This window comes from Cyrtonyx montezumae, unplaced genomic scaffold, assembly GCF_038088225.1.
Source record: "Cyrtonyx montezumae isolate F1298 unplaced genomic scaffold, pur_monq_1.0 scaffold_44, whole genome shotgun sequence".
NCBI lineage: Eukaryota > Metazoa > Chordata > Aves > Galliformes > Odontophoridae > Cyrtonyx > Cyrtonyx montezumae.
Genome location: NW_027072050.1, coordinates 1,451,875 through 1,470,441, shown reverse-complemented (window position 1 = coordinate 1,470,441; position 18,567 = coordinate 1,451,875). Strand labels below are relative to the sequence as shown.

The window sequence follows — 18,567 nt, the reverse complement described above, 5'->3', positions numbered from 1 at the left end:
GTGCATCAGCAGGGAAACTCCCTTCTTCAAAGGCAAACTAGATGCCAAATTCTCCTCCTACCCCATGGCTTTGTTGAAACGTCACAAGGACTCAGGAAGAGAACTATTTCAGCTCTCTCTGCAAGACAATATCTAAAATCAATGTCAAGTCACCATCACAGAGCAGTTTATTGTGCTTTCTGTTCTTGTAAGCTGCAACTAATTCATTGTTCTGTGTGCTTACCAAGGAAAGATGCATAGAGATCAGCAGATTTATGGATCTTAGCACCTGAAGAAAGCATTAGGATATGTGAAGCAAGGAGAACAGTTCTTGTCATTCACATTAACAATCTGCCCTTAAATTGTCTGCACGCAGACTGATCCCCAAATAAAGCAGGTCCCATGTTGAGACGCTAATTCTCGCATTATAGCTGTAATTTCTGATTGAGATAATCTTTCAGGATACCCAAGCTAGAGACCTGTTCGTCTCTCCCTTCCCTCTGAACTTCATCTGCCTTTCCATTCACCCAGAACTACTGGGCTGAGCTGTGCTATGACAGCGAGCTGCAAATCTCCTACAACTTCACCATGAGCTCAGCCAGGGGAGACTGCTAGTAACAAACTTAGCTGCCCGTTGTCTCACACTGCAGTCAGCTGCTGCTGCCCAAACAGGCAAAGGAATTCTAGGGCAAATGTTTAGAGTGGGAGGGAGCAAGTTTCTCTCTGAACAAAGAAAAAAAATCTTTTAAGACTTGTTTTAACAGCTCTTGCTGCAATTAGTGCTCAGGATGCAGCATTTATTCTCTGCCCATAATAACAAGATATGTTACCTGCAAACTATTGTTTGTGTGTAGGGATATATTTCAATTATTAGTCTTCATGTATAAAAATATCTCAGTGTCAGTGCAGGAACCACAGACACTAAAGGACTGGAAAAGATAAAGTACACTGCTATCCAAAGCACCTCCTGCTACAGAATCACAGAACTGTAGGGATTGGAAGAGACCTCCACTGACCATTGAGTCCAGATGGGTTTTGAATATCTCCAGAGAAGGAGACTCGATCACCTCTCTGGGCAGGTTGTTCCAGTGCTCTGTCACCCTCACAGTACAGAAGCTTTTCCTCGTGTTCATATGGAATTTCCAATGTTCCATTTTGTGCCCATCGCCCCTTGTATTGAATCATTTTTGGAAGGGCAAGCACAGAGCAGCTGCTTAAATGAAAGAATTCCCTGTACTTACTAACAACCGTCACTTCACAGCCCGTAAACCTCACAGCAGGCATAAAAAGAGCATGGTACAGAATACAGATGCCATGGGAACAAGCTGGCTACAGCTGGGATGAAATAGGCAGCAGCTGAATGAGCTAGCATGTCATGGAATGTGAAACTGCATTTAAATGAAGCATTAACTAAATAGCACTTTGCTGCAGTATTTACTTTGAATTCTGCACCATCTGCATTAATTATTATTAGAGTTCTAGCATCAGTGTAACCTGTTGCTGCACGGAGAACAATATCATTCAGCATCATGGGAACAAGTGAGAGGGAAGACAGTAGCTGCTTTCCAGCTTGAACTTTTTCTCTCATGCGCCCAATTAATGCTGCCAAGCACAAATAACAGCAGAGGTGACAAACACCTACTGTCTCCAGCCAAGAAGTTTTGAAAGACACAACTAAATCAGGTGGATTCTCCATCTAATGAAAAATGAAACTCAGTTATCAAATTCCCCATTTAAGAGGAATTTCACCCAGCAATGGGGATAGAGTGTCCATGGGCTCGTTCTGAGCTCACGCAGAAATCCAGAGCTCTGGGCTGTACAAAGATCTGTTGCTTTAAACTCTGATATAAAGGTGACATTGCACTCATCTTGATTATACCTGAGCACTTGTTAGCAGACATTGCATTAATTTGACCTTTATCCTTTTTATTCTTTTCCCAAAGTAAACGATTGGCACAACAATTGTTTTCTGTAAGGTTTTATTTCAAATATTAAGTATTACTTTGGTGTAATAATGCATTCAGTAGCATAGTTTGCATTTGAAGAGAAGGACTGGGAAATTTCAAACGAGCTTTGTTTCTGCAGAAATTTCCACCACAACCTTCATATTTAAATACAAGTACATCCATCAAATGCATCTCTTTCTGTAGGTATACTTACAGTGAGGTTGCTAAAGCTAAAGAAGTTGAATGTCTTATGAAGCTAAATTGATTGGAAGCAAATCAGAAAGCTAGCTTAGGAGCTAACCAGAAGCTTTCCAGCCAGTAGGGCTGGGGAGATGGCTCAAGAGGACACTAGAAGTTCAGGAAGCAGAACTTCACTTCTCCTGCACTGGGATCACTGCTGATTTTTGAATGTGGGAGTGTAACATCTGACCTAAATACTGGTCTGGACTTCACTATGTTTCACTTGCTGATGCCCAGTGTTGATGAAGCATGACCTTATGACAAGATTTGAGAAGAAATCTCTAAGCCATTATAGCTTCAGCTAAGAAAACCATTGCAGGCAACCAGGATGAATGTATTATTTTCAACAGAATGCAAATCAATTTTCAGAATATCTGAAATCCCTGGGTAGTATTTAACCTGCAGTTCACCGTCTGGCAAGATTTGAACTGAGAGATCTGTCTTACAGTTTTTCTGTGTTTGAAACATCATTTAATCTTCCATTAAACTCTATTTTCTGTTTATATGACATCAGTTTCATCCCATATGAATCTGTTGCAAACATACACAAAGAAATCAAAATACTTTCTTAATTGAGGGAAATGATAATCCAGAGAATAAAATGGAAGATCAGAGCAGAAGCTTGAAGGAAATGTGAAGCAGACCTGAGCTAAGTACTGCACACCTTTAAATATCATCACATTCATTAAAAAAAATAATAAAAATAAAAAAGAATTCACCAAATTCTTCACATCTTTAGTTCTTCAGAAATACCAGAGGTTCCAGCTAAGCTGAGAGATAATGGAAATCACTTAACATTTTACTCTGTATCGTGATGGGAAAGAAGAAGGAGCAGGAAAATCACTTGTGAGAATTTCTCTAATTTTAAATAGGACTTGATTGGTTAACTGGTTAAGCATTAATAATCTGTACAATATAGTCTCTCAACCACTGGACTCTGGGATGAGGAGCTCTGGGCTTTCAGAAGGCCACAATTTGCTCTACTGGAGCTCCTTCCACACCAGAGTTGTGGCTGAAGCACAGGAGCAGCCCGAGGAAGGACAGTGCAGACACAGAGAGCTCCACAGCTAAAACTTCCTTTTTTTTCCTCTTCTTCATATTCCAAGAATTTAATTCAAAATAAATTTTCTCCAACTAGTATTCAATGACTCACAGTGCATCACTTTAAAGGACAGAAGAAAGGTGTTTTAATCTAGACTCCAGAAACCTTGAATTTGACAATTTAATAAGAGAAAGCACAGCATGCACAGTGCAAACTGAGCAAAGGTGACAGATAGCATCACAGAGAACTGTGAACATGGTGCAAGACTCTGCTACACTAATGGCCGTGGGTATAACAAGATAACTCCCAGATGCTATTTTTTAGCAGGTTTGACTCCCTCACTGCGATCAGAACAGCAAAACATTAATGCTCTCACTTATTTCAGGACTCTTCCACGGTCATGCTTTCTAGAAATCAGCAGTCACGACACTAAGAGATTTTTCTTTTTCTTTTTTTCAAATGCAGTTGTTCAGAATGCTCTTCATTTCGGAGCAGAGCACAGGTAAAAAATCCTGTAACAGTAGTCCTTACAAGATGTCCTTTAATCACTCTATGCTACTTAGTTTAAAGAGTATCAGAGGTGTCAGTCCAGCTACTGATTACTAACAAGAGATGATAAAAGCAACTGTACACTCAATTTCAGGAACAACAGCAACAACAAACCCAAAAACTAGAAGTTAAAATAATAATAATTAAAAGATATCTTGAAAGAAATTTTTTGTGAATTATTTGTAAACTGAGATAATTTGTCCAGGATCAAAAGGTATATCTGGGTTCAGTTTTCAAGCACTTTATCTGTACTAAACTTGTAAAAGAGAAGCACAGCTATCTTCTCCACATGCCTCTTCAAAATCCTGCTCCAGGATTCAAATTCCTTTCCTTTCTTTTCCCTTCCTTTTTGAAGACTTTATGCAGGCTTTCATGAATGCCATAACCAAGGGGTAAAACACCCCAAAACAGTTGCTCAGTCACAGAACCATAGAGGCTGGAAGGGACTCTGGAGACCCGCCAGTCTGACTCCCCCGAAGCAATTCCCTACAGCAGGTGGACAAGAAAACATCTAAGAGGATTTTTAATATCTCCAGATGGAACTCCAAAACCAATCTGGGCAGTTTGTGCCAGGGCTCTGCCACCCTCACAATAAAGAAGTTCTTCCTCATGTTCAGATGGAACTCCCTGGGTTCCAGTTTTGCCCAGTGTCCCTTGTCCTGTCACTGGGCACGGCTGAAAGGAGACACCACATCCACTTAACTCCCACGCTTCAGATATTGATCAGCACTGATCAGATCCCCCTCAGCCTCTCCTTCTCCAGGCGAGCAGCCCCATAGCTCTCAGTTTATCCCCACCAGGAAATGCTCCAGGCCCCAACCATCTCTGCATCCTCCCCTGGGCTCTCTCCAGCAGTTCCCTGTCTTCCCTGAACTGGGAGCCCAGCACTGGGCTGTGCTCCAGATGTGCCTCCCCAGGGCAGAGCAGATGGGAGCAGCACTCCCCTTGCCCTACTGGCCACACTGTGCAATGCACTCTGGGGTCCCATTGGCCTTCTTGGTACATGGCCACCAGGGCACCCAGGTCTTCTCTGCAGGGCTTCTTTCCAGCAGGGCAGCCCCCAGTCTGCACTGATGTATGCATTATTCCTGCCCAGTGCCAGACTCTGCACTTGCTCTTGTGAACTTCCTAAGGTTCCTCTCTTCCTCTCTCCATCCTGCCCAGCTCTCGCTGAATGGCAGCACGGCCTTCTGCAGTGTCAGCCACTCCTCCCAGCTTTGTACTATCAGCAAACTTGCTGAGGGTGTGCTCTGTCCCTTCATCCAGGGTCACCGATGAAGGCACTGAACAAGACCTGGCCCAGCACGGACCTCTGGGGGGCACCGCTGGTTACAGCCTCCAAGAGGACTGTCAGACTGTGCTGCTGATCACAGCCCTCTGAGCTCTGCCCAGTTCTCACCACCTCACTGTCTGCTCATCTATCCCACTCTTCCCAAGCTTCATTACAAGGATGTTATGTAAGACCAGTGTCAAAAGTCTTGCTGAAGACAACACTCACTGCTCTCCCCTCAACTACCCAGCTGGTCATGATATCACAGAGGGTGACCAGGTTGGTCAAGCATGGTGAAACGATGCTGACTACTTCTGATAACCTTATTTTCTTCCACCTGCTTGAAGATGGCACCCAGAGTAAGCCACTCCATCACCTTCCCAGAAAAGGAGGTGAGGTTGACAGGACTGCAGTTTTCCAGGAGGTCAGCTTCTGGAGCTTAAAGCTCCACTGACTATTTAGGTATTTTTAGGGCATGACATTCACAGGGCCCTGCACCCTTGGTTCTCCAGTGCTACTGAACTGGCTCTCAGTGATACACCCACAAGCATATATGTGGCCAGGAACTTCTTCTGGAACCTCAAACATTATTTGCATCAGCATTACCTTTCTGGCTTATAAGTATATATCTTTTGTGAGAAAGTCCAGGATAGGAAATCCAGAGTAGATTTATTTCTCATTCCTATGGGACGGTAAAAAATGAGAACTCTAGGAGCCAGCCTAAAAAAAAAAAATCTGTTCTGCAAAATCTCCAGGCTCAGAGAATGGGGTTCATACTCACTCTCCACAGAACCTTGGTGATATTTCAGCTTCGGAAAGGGCAACAAGCAGAAGCAAAGCTAAGCTTCCATTCAAAATGAGCAGCAGAATGCACCATACCCAGCCATGTCCATTACAAGCTGGAAAGAACTCAAAACATTTTAATAATGCAGAAATAATGCTTGAAATCTCCTCATGAAATATGTTTAGTGCAACCCAACCCAGCACAAAAATAGCAGCTCCCATACTTTACTGTGTCATTCATTCTGTCAACCCTGAATGATACTGTTACTACCTACACACCCAGGAGAGCAGCAGACACACCACAAGTAGCAATTCTCTGCTTGCCTGCTCTGAGGAGTTGAACAATGACACTTCTCCTACTGGAGAAGTGGTCTTGAGTAAATCAAATTGATTACTTACTGAGCAGTAGCTCAGTAAAGACTTCTGCAAACAGGACACAACAGGCACTTTTAAAGACATCAGTGTAGTTGATGGAGCTATATTTAAATGAACGCTAAATTATTTCCAATGCTATAGAGTCCAGATTAAACTGATATAGAAGTATAAAGTGCATGTGTATATACACAAACATGCATGTATGCATTTATATAGTAGAGAGATTTATTTAAGCTGATTTTAGCTAACTTGAATGAGAATCAATGGTTCTATTACTTGATAATCAAGATTTTTAAAGTATAAAATAATTTTTGTCTTGTAGTTTTGCACTGGTAACAACTAAAAACCAGAGTTTCCTTGGGTTTTTGTTCAGATAGAATGCTTTGATTTTGATGTGTATTGTTTAATGACTGCTATTTGTGTAGCACCTGAATACAATCCAACTTATCTAGAAACATGCACAAAGATAAATGAGTTTAGAGATTACAGTCCAAGTAGAATCTAATGGTGAGAAAAAGTTACTTTAGATTGAAGTATTCTAACATCAATAGCACCTCCAGTGGATTTAAAGAGACCCCTGTGCAATTCCAAGCCTGTTTCAGCTCCAGTTTCCTTCAGAAAATTGTTTCACAATCTAGAATTTCGGTGTCTACTTGTGCCTGAAACCTGATGTTGCTATCACTTGTTGAATCACTTTGGAACATGTAAGGTTTGGGATTTCTTTTATCGTTTTCTCCTACTAAAAGCTCTCTTCAGCATTTACTAGAACAGTTGTTTTATCATCCAAAATTTAGCTAAGAGGCAGTTGTCTCCCCCAAAGGAAGTACACAGGTCTTGTGGAAACGTTAATGTCATAAGCTCCAAAATCATTAAGTTTTTCCCATGTAGTCAAGAAATGAGTCACTGAGACAGCTCCAAAGTACATCTGCATGGAGATACATAACCGCTGAAACAAATACAGTGCATCTAAGATCCTGGCCTTTAAATGCAACTATGGGAAATTTTGGGTAATATCAGGAGACCACAATTCAAGTATGGGATACAGAGACTCAAAACCAACCTTTAAGCACCAGCGTCCTGTAAAAAAACATGGACAGAAACACAGGAAAGGACAACATAACAGGCAGTGATACAGGAGACTTGCCAGCTTAGCAGGATTTGTGCTAAGGCTCAGAAGCATCCATCCAGAGGGAACTCTGAGCTTGTACAGAAACCTGTATAAGGTAGAGCTTGTCAGGCTGCTAACCATTACAGAAAGGCAGGGTATAAGGCTGTCAAAGTAGTGTCCAATAAATTAGCAATGGCTGAAAGAGACCTCTGGATTTCTCCAGTCCAATGTCCTGCTCAAGGTGAGACCATCGCTAACATCAGATCATGACAATAGAGGTTTCAACATGAAGTCTTGGAAATGAACCATAGCTAAGTCTTGAGGACACCAAGTACAAAGATTCTCCATGTCGCTGGTGACATGTCCCAAGGCTGTACCATCTTCCCAGGAATGAAGTTTTTCCTAAAGCCCAAAGTGAATCTTCCAGGCTGCAGTTTCTTGCCTTTGTCATTTGTTGTACTACTTGATACCACCAAGGGAAACGTTCTGTTAAGGCACACAAGTGTTTAAAATCAGGCTTCAAATTATGGGTCCAGGACACACCTCATATGTACAAGCACAATCAGAGGAACTGAAGAGGTTCTCAACCCTTAGCACCTGTCTTGTGTTATGACAGAATTACCTACCTTCCCCAACATCTGGTAATGGCCTGAAGTTGCTCAAGGGGAGGTGCAGGTTGAATATTAGGAAAAATTTATTTTCAGAACAAGTGGTGAGGCACTGGAACAGGCTGCCATCCCTGGAGGTATTCAAGAAACATGGAGATGTAGCAGTAAGTGACATGGTCTACGGTGGTCACAAGTATGGACTGACAGATGGACAAGATGATCTTTTCAGTCTTTCCAGTCTGAACGATTTTAAGATTCTATGACCTGCCTCAGTACTACAGTAGGGAGACAAAGAGTTCTGGATCCTGCTCACCAGCCCTCAACACCCCCTACTTTTCCACCTTACCCAGATCATAGCAGTTCACAGAGGAGTTGCTTCACTGAAGTGTGAGTTTTTTCCTCCAGGGTTGCACTCATAATATCCTCAGTTCTCCCAGGCCTCCACCCAGTCACCACCTAATCCTCTGAACAACTGGTTGTTGGATATTTCTATCTCAGTTTATCCATGTTCAGCCCATACATGGCAAGAAGAGAAACAAAGAAATAAACAAACAAACAAAAAAACCCACTCGAGGTAGCAGGGTACTCCCCAGGTAATATCCAAAACATAATATCATAAAACATAATATCCAAAACAAGAAGATGGCATCATTAAGAAATGCCAAACAAGGTGTCCAATGTAGCTGCTGAAATAAGGCTCACAGAAAATTATCTGGGCTTCTCTTGCCTCTTGAGAATTTTCTTGGAATTCTGACACAGCATTTCTGCTATCCAAACCAGGCACCACCAGAAACAAGAGGGCACACCTAAACAAAAGAAATGCTTTGCACCTGGTGTATAGTTGCAAGTCAATAATAAATTGACTGAGGCCAAGGGAAAACCATTGAAGCCAATCTTGTAGCTCATTTACATTCTCCAAAATCACACTCATTTTGACCCACAAATGTGCAAAACTACAAAGTCAGGGCCATCTGCATGGAAAATTAGAAATAATCCACATCCTTCCAGCCTGCATTTCTCCAAACTCTACAAATGAGTTTAAACCATCCTATAGCCCACTGGTACAACTTAACAGAGAGACAGAGGGCTTTATTCACACCTCTCTAAGAGAAGCTATTTTTCCAGGATGAATTGAATGTGAAACAGTAATGATTAACAAAGTGAAAATTCCATGCTGAAATAGATGACTGTAGAGATTTAGGGCAAACAGTAATAAATCTCAGAACATTAGCTTGTAATTTGCATAGGTAAGATAGAGACATGATTACAGGTTTCCTGGACCTGTAAAATGGGCTTGAGATACTATCTTTTTAAGGGTGTGGCAAGAAGCTTTTATTTAATGAAGTTTATGAATTAAAATGGCTTTAAAATGCATGAGCAGGTCTAGGCCCATGGAAACTCTTCCAGCTGACACAGTGTTTGGATAGAAAAGAAAATAAAATCTTTTTACATGGTCAGGGTGATCTTTAAGATAGAAGATAGAAAAGATATTTAGGCTGACTAGGACTAATGCAGCAGGAGGAAGAGGAATACAAGGACAAAAGTACTGAACTGTTGCAGCTTGAAGGGACACATAGCCCAACTGCTGCTCAGGCTGAGGTGGCTAGAGCAGGCTGCTGAGAGTCCAGCTGGGTTTTGAGTGTCTCCACAGTGGGAGAGCACTCCTTCCCTGGGTAATCTGTCCCAGTATTTGACCACCCTCACAGTAAAAATGTGTTTCCTTATATTCAGATGGAATACCACATGTTTCAGTTTGTGTTTGATGCCTCTTCTTATCCTGCTACTAGGCATCACTGAGCAGATTTTGGCTCCTTTGTCTTCATGTCTATGTCTGAAGGGCCCAGAATGGGGCAATTCTGGTCAATACAGAACATGGATGGTAATGTCTAGCTTCACTCCCCAAGCATGTCTAAGTGACCAGCTAACATTACCTATCCAAAGAAGTCCTACAGGTCAGCAAGGAAGAAATGTGATTCACTTCTGTTTTAATAGTTTCCTACAGCGCCTTGGTTCCCTCATGAGTGGAGGTAACTGAGACACTTAGGTCCTCACTAAGTGAAAGATAAAAACAGTAGAATTTATGGAATGCACACTAAACATATTCTTTACAAACAATTCCAATTATCATCATAAAAAGATTCTTTAAATATTCAATCACGTATTTGGTTTTAATAACAATCTAGTTGAATGCCAGAAATTTTACGTAGAAGTGTTTTCACAGCAGAGATCAGAATCAACTTTTAAAAGGTTTTCCATTATGTTCTTATATCACAGATGAACCAGAGAAGAAATATGTTGCTAGTCTATAGAGAGGTCTATTTCCATTTTCTAGTGCAGACTCTTTTTTGAAAAGAATAACAAAATATAAACTTTTTTTTAAACTTTTTTTCTGAGCTTAAAACCACCACAGATTTTGACTAAACTATGTGAGTTGCTCCAGAAGTAATGCTTCCCAATTATTTCCAGGGACAATAGATACAAAGAGCACAAAAACACTATTTGATAGAGCAAATTCTCAGCTACAAAACACTATTTCTCAACACAGTCAGCACCATTAGCTGTGCATTTTTGCCAACATTACCTGAAAGGTGCACTTGTACAAATCTGAACTAGTGGAGGTAACCTACTTTCACTCTAGCCACTGCTGAAACACACCACCCACCACTCACTGTGCTCACATCCACTGGTTGGTCTCCATAATGTCGATGAATGTCAGTGTGTAACATTTTTTCCACATAGAGGAATTCAATTTTACCCCTTTCCTTCATCCACACTCTCAAGTCATACACTATTCTGTCAGACTGCCTTTCTGCTCCCACCTGTCACACAGCAACAAAATGTAATGGGATATTAGTGGGAAGGTTCAGCCTCTACTGCTGTCCCACCAACATCTGCCTCTGATGTCATGGGACAACATCATAAATCAGGAGGCATTACTTTTGGAGCCGCCATCATATTTCAAAAGAACGCCTCTTCAGATAGCAGATAGGAATAGTGATTTTTCAGAGCAGCAAAGACCATTCTAAATAATTTTCAAAATCATTCATGTGGATTTACTCTGCGGCCCTGATGGTAACTCTCAGTTAATCTGCAGACATCATGTTGCATACCACACCAACCACAGCTAAACCTCATATAGCAACAGTAGCAGTTAAGGACCTTTATGAAACCCAGAAAACAAATGCTGATGGATTTCCAGCTGTGCCTTTGCCATAATTCCCAAATTTTCTGTCCTGAAGAGTAACATTTTCAAATGGTTTTGGCCAGAAAGATCCTAGAACCAGAGCAACTCTTGTGCTGATCCTGGAAGATAATATCCCAGAACCTAAAAGCAGCCACAAAGCAGATCTGGCAATGAAAGGGGAAGAGGAGGAGAGATCCTGGCAGCCCAGCACTGCAAGCAGCTTTAGAAGGCCCTGACCTGGAGGAAGCAGTCACAAACCTCCCTGCATGGTGCTCTGAAGAAAATTACACTCCTAAATCCCAAACTGTGGTCAGTGAAATGTGTATGTTCATGCTGTTATGCAGTGCTGATTCTGAGGACATGTCTCAGCTTATCTCAATGCATGTTATTTAGGCTCCCCTGTCATGTGAGATATTCCAAATCCCCATTTTCCAAGATAAGAGAAAATCAGCTGTATTTGGGAAGTCTGAACATTATTACCACTGCACTTGACCCAGAAACAGCAAGCAATATACAACAGAAACAGTATGTCTGCCTTCTGAAGCAGAAGCACTAATTCTAGGGCTTACCTGTTTTAAGTCTAGGAAGTCATGATGCTTATAATTAGATCTCAAGGGTAGGATTTGTGCTCTATACTCAACATGCTTCTTCAGTAAATAAACACAGCTGTGAAGTATGCGCTGAAACATTCACCAGAATTTGTGATCTGACATTCCTGTGAACCTCTTCAAACATGCATTGGTCCAGACAACAAAGCCAGCTTTTGGACCCTGTTTGGACATTGTTATCCCTAAAACACCACAAACATCACTAAAGAACTTACCTTTCAAAGATACATCGAATGACAACCAGGATTAAGGCGAAAGGGATACTGAGCAGGAGATCACGAGGCTGAGGATAATGGATGTCTTCAGATTCTTTCATGTCCTCCCATGTAATTCCTGGGGGGAGCCAGAACTTGTGCTGCCATAGCCATTCATTCAAAGAGTGTGCCATCCTGGAAGGGAGACCAGAGTACACTGAGGAAACCTGTCAACACAAGCTAGTGAGGCAGAGAAAAGATTACACCCTAGCTGAGGTAGCATCTGACTATGAAACAAGAAGAGGTGTGGAACACATCAATGCCCAAGGAACTGATAAACTACTAAGAGATGTTTATCAGGTGCTCAGTGATTGCAGATTCCTAACACAGGGAAAAAAAAAAAAAGCTAAAATGGAGATTACGTGTCTCAAAATTCAACAGAACACTAGTGTAACGCTCAGGAAATTTAAGCCTAATACTGCAACTTCACAAGGAAAAGTCCTTTCTACAGGAAAGATGTCATGAAGATATGGCAAGTCTGCTTCCAGGCTGGCTATCAGCACTCCTCTATATGTACATATCCTTACCTTTCAGATTTCTCCTCTATATGTACAATATCTGTACTATCTAGCCTCTGATCTTTTGTATTTATTTGTATCTATTTGCACACTGCAATTTCATTTGCACTGTAATTACTATTATTCTGAAGTTTTCCCTTAAAAAAGGAAGAAAAAAAAGGCTTATCTTCTACTTTCAATAATTAAGGAAAGTGCATCCAAGGAAGAATCTATGTGGTAAGATAGATTCAGACCTGATTATCGTAAAACGTATGATCCAGAGGAGGGCCAAACTCTGGCCCATTTTCTGCAAGAAGTGCATAACAGGTTGAAAATGAATCATACATTTGCCTTTGAAGATATCTTCAATTTTTGAATAGATGCTTTGTTAGCTAAACTGAAGATCAGGTTTATTCCAGAATTCTGTAGAGTCTGAGGGATACACAGTCTGAAGCACAAACTTTCTTCTCGATCTGGACTTCATTATTGGAGAGTTCAGCAGGGAGAAACCTGATGAGGTTTAACAGGAGCAAGCATAGCGTCTTGATCCTGGGGAGGAATAACTGCAAGCATCAGCACAGGGTAGGGGACGACGTGCTGAAAGTGAGCACAGCAGAGAAGGAACTGGGGGTCCTGGTGGACAACAGGTTGGTCATGAGCCACACTGCGTACACTGGTGGCCAAGAAGGCCAATGGGATCCTGAGGTGCAATAAAAAGAGCATGGCCAGTAGGGCAAGGGAGGTGGTCCTCTCTGCTCTGCCCTGGGGAGGCCACATTTAGACCACTGTGTCCACTTCTGGGCTTCCAATTTCTAAAAATAGAGGGATCTCCTAGAAGAAGTCCAGCAGAGGGCCACAAAGATGATAAAGGATGATGTCCCAGAAGGACAAGGAGCATTTCCCGTATGAGGAAAGGCACAGTAACCTGGGTCTATTCAGCCTGGGGAAAAGAAGACTGAGGGTGGATCCAATAAATGTATAAATACATATATATGTACATACATGTGTATATCCGTATAGATATATATACATAACATACCTCCCAATATAAAGGGAGACAAGAGGCAAATGGATGAGCCAGGCTCTTCTCAGTGGTGCATAGCAATAGGAAAGGAGTAATGGCCTAAAACTTGAACACAGGAAATTCTGTACTAACACGCGGAAGAACTTCACAGTAAGGGTGATGGAGCACAGGAACAGAATGCCTACAGGGGTGTCAAAGTCTCCTCCTATGGAGATATTCAAGACTTGTCTGGACGTCTATCTGTATGACATATTGTAGGGAACTGCTTTAGCAAAGGATTGGACTAGATGATCTTTAAGGCCTCATGCAATCCAGTTCTCCTACTGACAGACCCTGAGGTGACAGGTTCAAACATGGCCTCTACCAGATGGCGAGCTTGCCTCAAGAAGACTGTATTGACCCAGATGGAGGACCTTCCAAGAAGTGCAGCAGTTCAGGTCTCTGGCTGCAGGGAGTGCCAAAGCCTGCTGCTGCCAGGAGAGGATGGGAAGGATACCACCTGTGTGAGGTATGAGCAGGTGGATGAGCTGCTCAACCTGGTGGTGGAGCTTAGGGAGGAGGTAGAGAGATTAAGAACCATCAGAGAGTGCGAGCGGGAGACTGACCGGTGGTGTGACTCTCTGTAAGAAAGGCACAGAGACTGCACTCCCCAAACTGTAGTGGACCCTCTCCCTTGCCATAGTCATGCAGAGAGAGACAACTTGAGAGGAGAGGAGGAATGGCAACAGCTCGGCGACGCAGGCAACGCCCATCCCAACCTACCTCGGATCCTCAGATGCCTCTACGCAACAGATCTGAAGCATGGAAACTGGAGGGTGAGGTGGCTGAGGATGAGGTGCCTCTGCAAAATAGGTTTGAGGCCCTGGAACTCGAGGGAGAAGTGAGTGGCGGTATGGGGGGAGAACCACCTGTTAGGATGCCTCGGGTGAAGCCCCCGGCCCCATGCCTCAAGACTGCCTCCACCCAGAAGGACAGAAGGGCAGTTGTCATAGGTGACTTCCTTCTGAGAGGAATGGATGGCCCTTTATGTCCGCCTGACCCTACCCGCAGGGAGGTGTGCTGCCTCCCTGGGGCACGGGTCAGCGACATTTCTAGGAAACTTCCTAGACTGATTCGCCCTTTGGATTATAACCCCTTATTGATAGTTCAGGCTGGCAGTGATGAAGTCACTGAGAAAAGTGTGAGGACTATCATAAAAGACTTCAGGGGACTGGGATGGGTAGTTGATGGAACAGACATCCAGGTTGTTTCTTCTGCGGGTGGCAGACAATCCAGGAGATTCCTGGAGTCTGTTGAGGACAACTTCCTGTTGCAGGTAATAGATAGACCGACCCGAGGTGAAGCCCTACTGGACCTGGTCCTCACAAATGTGGAGGAGAGCATTACAGGGGTTAAGATTGGAGGCAGCCTGGGCTGCAGTGACCATGCCTTGGTGGAGTTTGTGATCTGGAGGAATGTGGACCTGGCAAAAAGCAGAGCTAGGACCCTGTGCTTCAGGAGAGCAAACTTCTGGCTGCTCAAGTGGGATCCCCTGGGAAACTGTCCTTAAGGGCATGGGTGCAGAACAGAGCTTGCAGCTCTTTAAGGACACCCTTTTGAGAGTGCAACGGCTCTCCATACCCCAGCAGAAGAAGTCGAGCAGGGCAGGCAGGTGACCATCATGGCTGTGCGAGGACCTGCAGCTTAAACTGAGGGAAAAGAGGGAAATGTACAGGAAGTGGAGGCAGGGTTGTGTAGCCTGGGAGGAATACAGGGCTGTTGTCCATGTGTGTAGAGATAGAACTAGGAAAACCAAGATGCAGATGGAGCTGAACTTGGTGAGGGATGTGAAAGATAACAAGGGGTTCTACAGGTAGATAGGCAGGAGGAGACAGGCCAAGGAGAGTGTTCCCCCCCTTATGAAAGGTAATGGAGAGCTGGATTCCTCAGACACAGAAAAAGCTGAGGTGCTCAATGAGTGCTTTGCCTCAGTCTTCTCATGTCTGCCAGGACCATGAGCCTCTAGGTGAGGGTGTGCAGAGTGGTTTCTGTCACACTGTAATGGTGGAACAAGTCCGAGTCCTCTTCATGAAACTGAACGTGTATAAGTCCATGGGACCGGATGGCATCCATCCTAGGGTTCTGAAGGAGATGGCTGATGCGGTTGCTGAGCCACTCTCCGTCATATTTGAAAAATCCTGTCTGTCTGGTGAAGTCTCTGGAGACTGGAAAAACGGAAATATGACTCCCATTTTTAAGAAGGGGAGAAAGGAAGACCTGAGGAACTACAGTCCGGTGAGCCTCACCACTGTGCCTGGGAAGATCATGGAACAGATCCTCCTAGAAGCTATGCTAAGGCACATATGAGACAAAGAGGTGATTTGAGACAGCCAGCATGGCTTCACCAAGGGCAGATCTTGCCTGACCAATCTGGTGGCCTTCTATGATGGAGTGACGGCTTTGGTGGATGGGGGAAGGGCAATGGATGTCATCTACGTGGACTTCTGCAAAGCCTTTGACACGGTCCCTCACTACGTCCCTCTCTCTAAATTGGAGAGGTGTGGATTTGAAGAATGGACAGTTTAATGGATTAGGAATTGGCTGGCTGGACGCAGCCAAAGGGTTGTGATAGGTGGTTCTGTGTCAGGGTGGAGGCCGGTCACGAGCGGTGTCCCTCAGGGGTCGGTCATGGGACTGGTGCTCTTCAACATCTTCATCAATGACACAGATGATGGCATTGAATGCACTCTCAGCAAGTTTGTGGATGATACAAAGCTGAGTGTGCAGTCGATACACTGGAAGGAAGGAAAGCCATTCAGAGGAACCTGGACAAGCTGGAGAAGTGGGCCCATGAAAACCTGATGAGGTTCAATAAGGCCAAGTGCAGGGTGCTGCACTTGGGTTGGGGCAACCCCATGTATTTATACAAACTGGGGGAAGATCTCTTTGAGAGCAGCCAGGAGGAGAAGTATTGGGGGTCCTGGTGGACGAGAAGCTGGACATGACCTGGCAGTGTGTGCCTGCAGCCCTGAAGGCCAACTGTGTTCTGGGCTGCATTAAAAAAGGGGTAGCCAGCAGGGAGAGGGAGGGGATTGTCCCCCTCTACTCAGCTCTTGTGAGACCCCATCTGGAGTACTGCATCCAGGCCTGGGGGCCACAGTACAGGAAGGATGTGGAGCTCTTGGAGCAGGTCCAGAGGAGGGACACTAAGATGATCAGAAGGCTGGAGCACCTCTCCTGTGAGGAAAGGTTGAGGGAACTGGGCTTGTTCAGCTTAGAGAAGAGAAGGCTCCAGGGAGACCTCATTGTGGTCTTCCAGTGCTTGAAGGCAGTGTATAAACAGGACGGGGAATGCCTGTTTACGAGGGTGGATAGTGATAGGACGAGGGAGAATGGTTTTAAACTGAGACAGGGGAGGTTTAGGTTAGAGATTAGGAGGAATGTTTTCACATAGAGGGTGCTGGTGCACTGGAACAGGTTGCCCAGGGAGGTCCTGGATGCCCCATCCCTGGAGGCATTCAAGCCCAGGCTGGATGTGGCACTGGTCTAGTGGTTGTCGGCCCTGCACATGGTGTGGGGGTTGAAACTAGATGATCATTATGGTCCTTTTTAACCCAGGCCATTCTATGATTCCATGAATCCCTGTGATGCTGTGATTGATCTCAATGTGTTTTTTGGTCTCATTATAACAGGGAAGAACAGGACTTCACACTGACTCTCATTTCTCCTAGAACATTCACAGCTAATTCACCATGATGACAAAGCTTATTGCAAATATATTTGACATAAAAAGTGAATGCAAATTTTCTGAGCATTTAAGATATACAAAGCAGGAAAATGCTTTACCCTTTTCAATCAAAAAATAAAAAAAGGAAAACATACTAAAAATGCATTTATCATGCATTTACTCATTTCAGCATTTGATATCTAAATAGACAAGACTGAAACAACTCCTAAAAATCAAGAGCCTGACTTGCAGTAAAGCTGTATCCAGAAGTATGAAGGCTGCTCCAAAAGTAAGGCCTCCTATTTTATGATGTTAGCATACAACAGCAGAGATGTGTGTTGGTGGTTTAGCAGTAGAGGCTGACCCTTCCCTACAGTATCCCATTACATTTGTTGCCATGTGACAGATGGCAGCAGAGGGGCAGTCTGACAGGATGGGTCTGACAGCGGAAGCATGTATGAAGCAAAGGACTGGAACTGAATACCTCCACATGGAAAAAAGGCACCCAGTGACATTCATGGATGCTTGCTGAATGTTTATGGAGATGAACCAGTGGATATGACACAGAGAGGGATGGGTGGTGCATTTCAGCAGTGGTGACAGCAATGTGAAAGACAAGCCATATGCTGGATGGCCATGACAATTTTGACAAGCATGGAATGAAGGTCTTTTTCACTGATGGCAAAAAATGCACAGCTAATGGTAGTAACTATATTGAAAAATCTTGTTTCATAGCTCAGAATTTTCTCTATTAAACAATGTCATTGTGACCTTTTATCTGTTCTAGTATCCCAAGGTCCTTTCCAACCCCTATGATTTTATGATGTGTTACTTCCAGAGCAATCTACTTAGAAACAGCTAATACCACAAGAATGATATTCAGCACCCAATTTCACTAACCCTGACAATTCACTCAGTACTTTTGCCTGATTTCAGTTTGACAACAGACAAAGCATTTTCTTCCTGGTGCAACTTCTGGGCCTCTGAGAAGTGCACTTTTGATCCCATTTCCAGGCTGTTTTCCATTCCATTACCACTTCTTTCAGTGCAATCTCTGGATAAAGATCACTGACACATAAAATAAAGATAAATTCTGTTTTAAGAGCCTAACAATAAAGATGTAACAGATTTTAAGTTGCCTGCCAAATCTGGCCTGGACTTGCTAGAGAGTTGGGCAGAGAGGAACCCTACAAGACCAACAGTAGTTCAACAGTAGTTCAACCCTACAAGAGCAACAAGTTCAACAAGAGCAAGTGCAGAGCTCTACAACTGGGGAGGAATAACCACTGAGGTTGAGGGCTGCCCTGCTGGAAAGGAGCTCTGTGGAGAAGACCTGGTGTACTGGTGACTAACAGGTAACCTCAAGCCAGCAGTGTGCCCTGGTGGCCAAGAAG

General features: G+C 43.6%; 1 protein-coding gene across 1 annotated transcript in view; it reads right to left on the bottom strand.

The window, feature by feature from the left end:
• Positions 1–18,567, bottom strand: part of CERS4 (ceramide synthase 4) — a 49,829-nt gene that overhangs the window by 18,196 nt on the left and 13,066 nt on the right. The window contains exon 2 of the mRNA XM_065747297.1: positions 11,908–12,081. Coding sequence (XP_065603369.1) covers positions 11,908–12,081 — 174 coding nt within the window. The remainder of the gene's footprint in view (positions 1–11,907; positions 12,082–18,567) is intronic.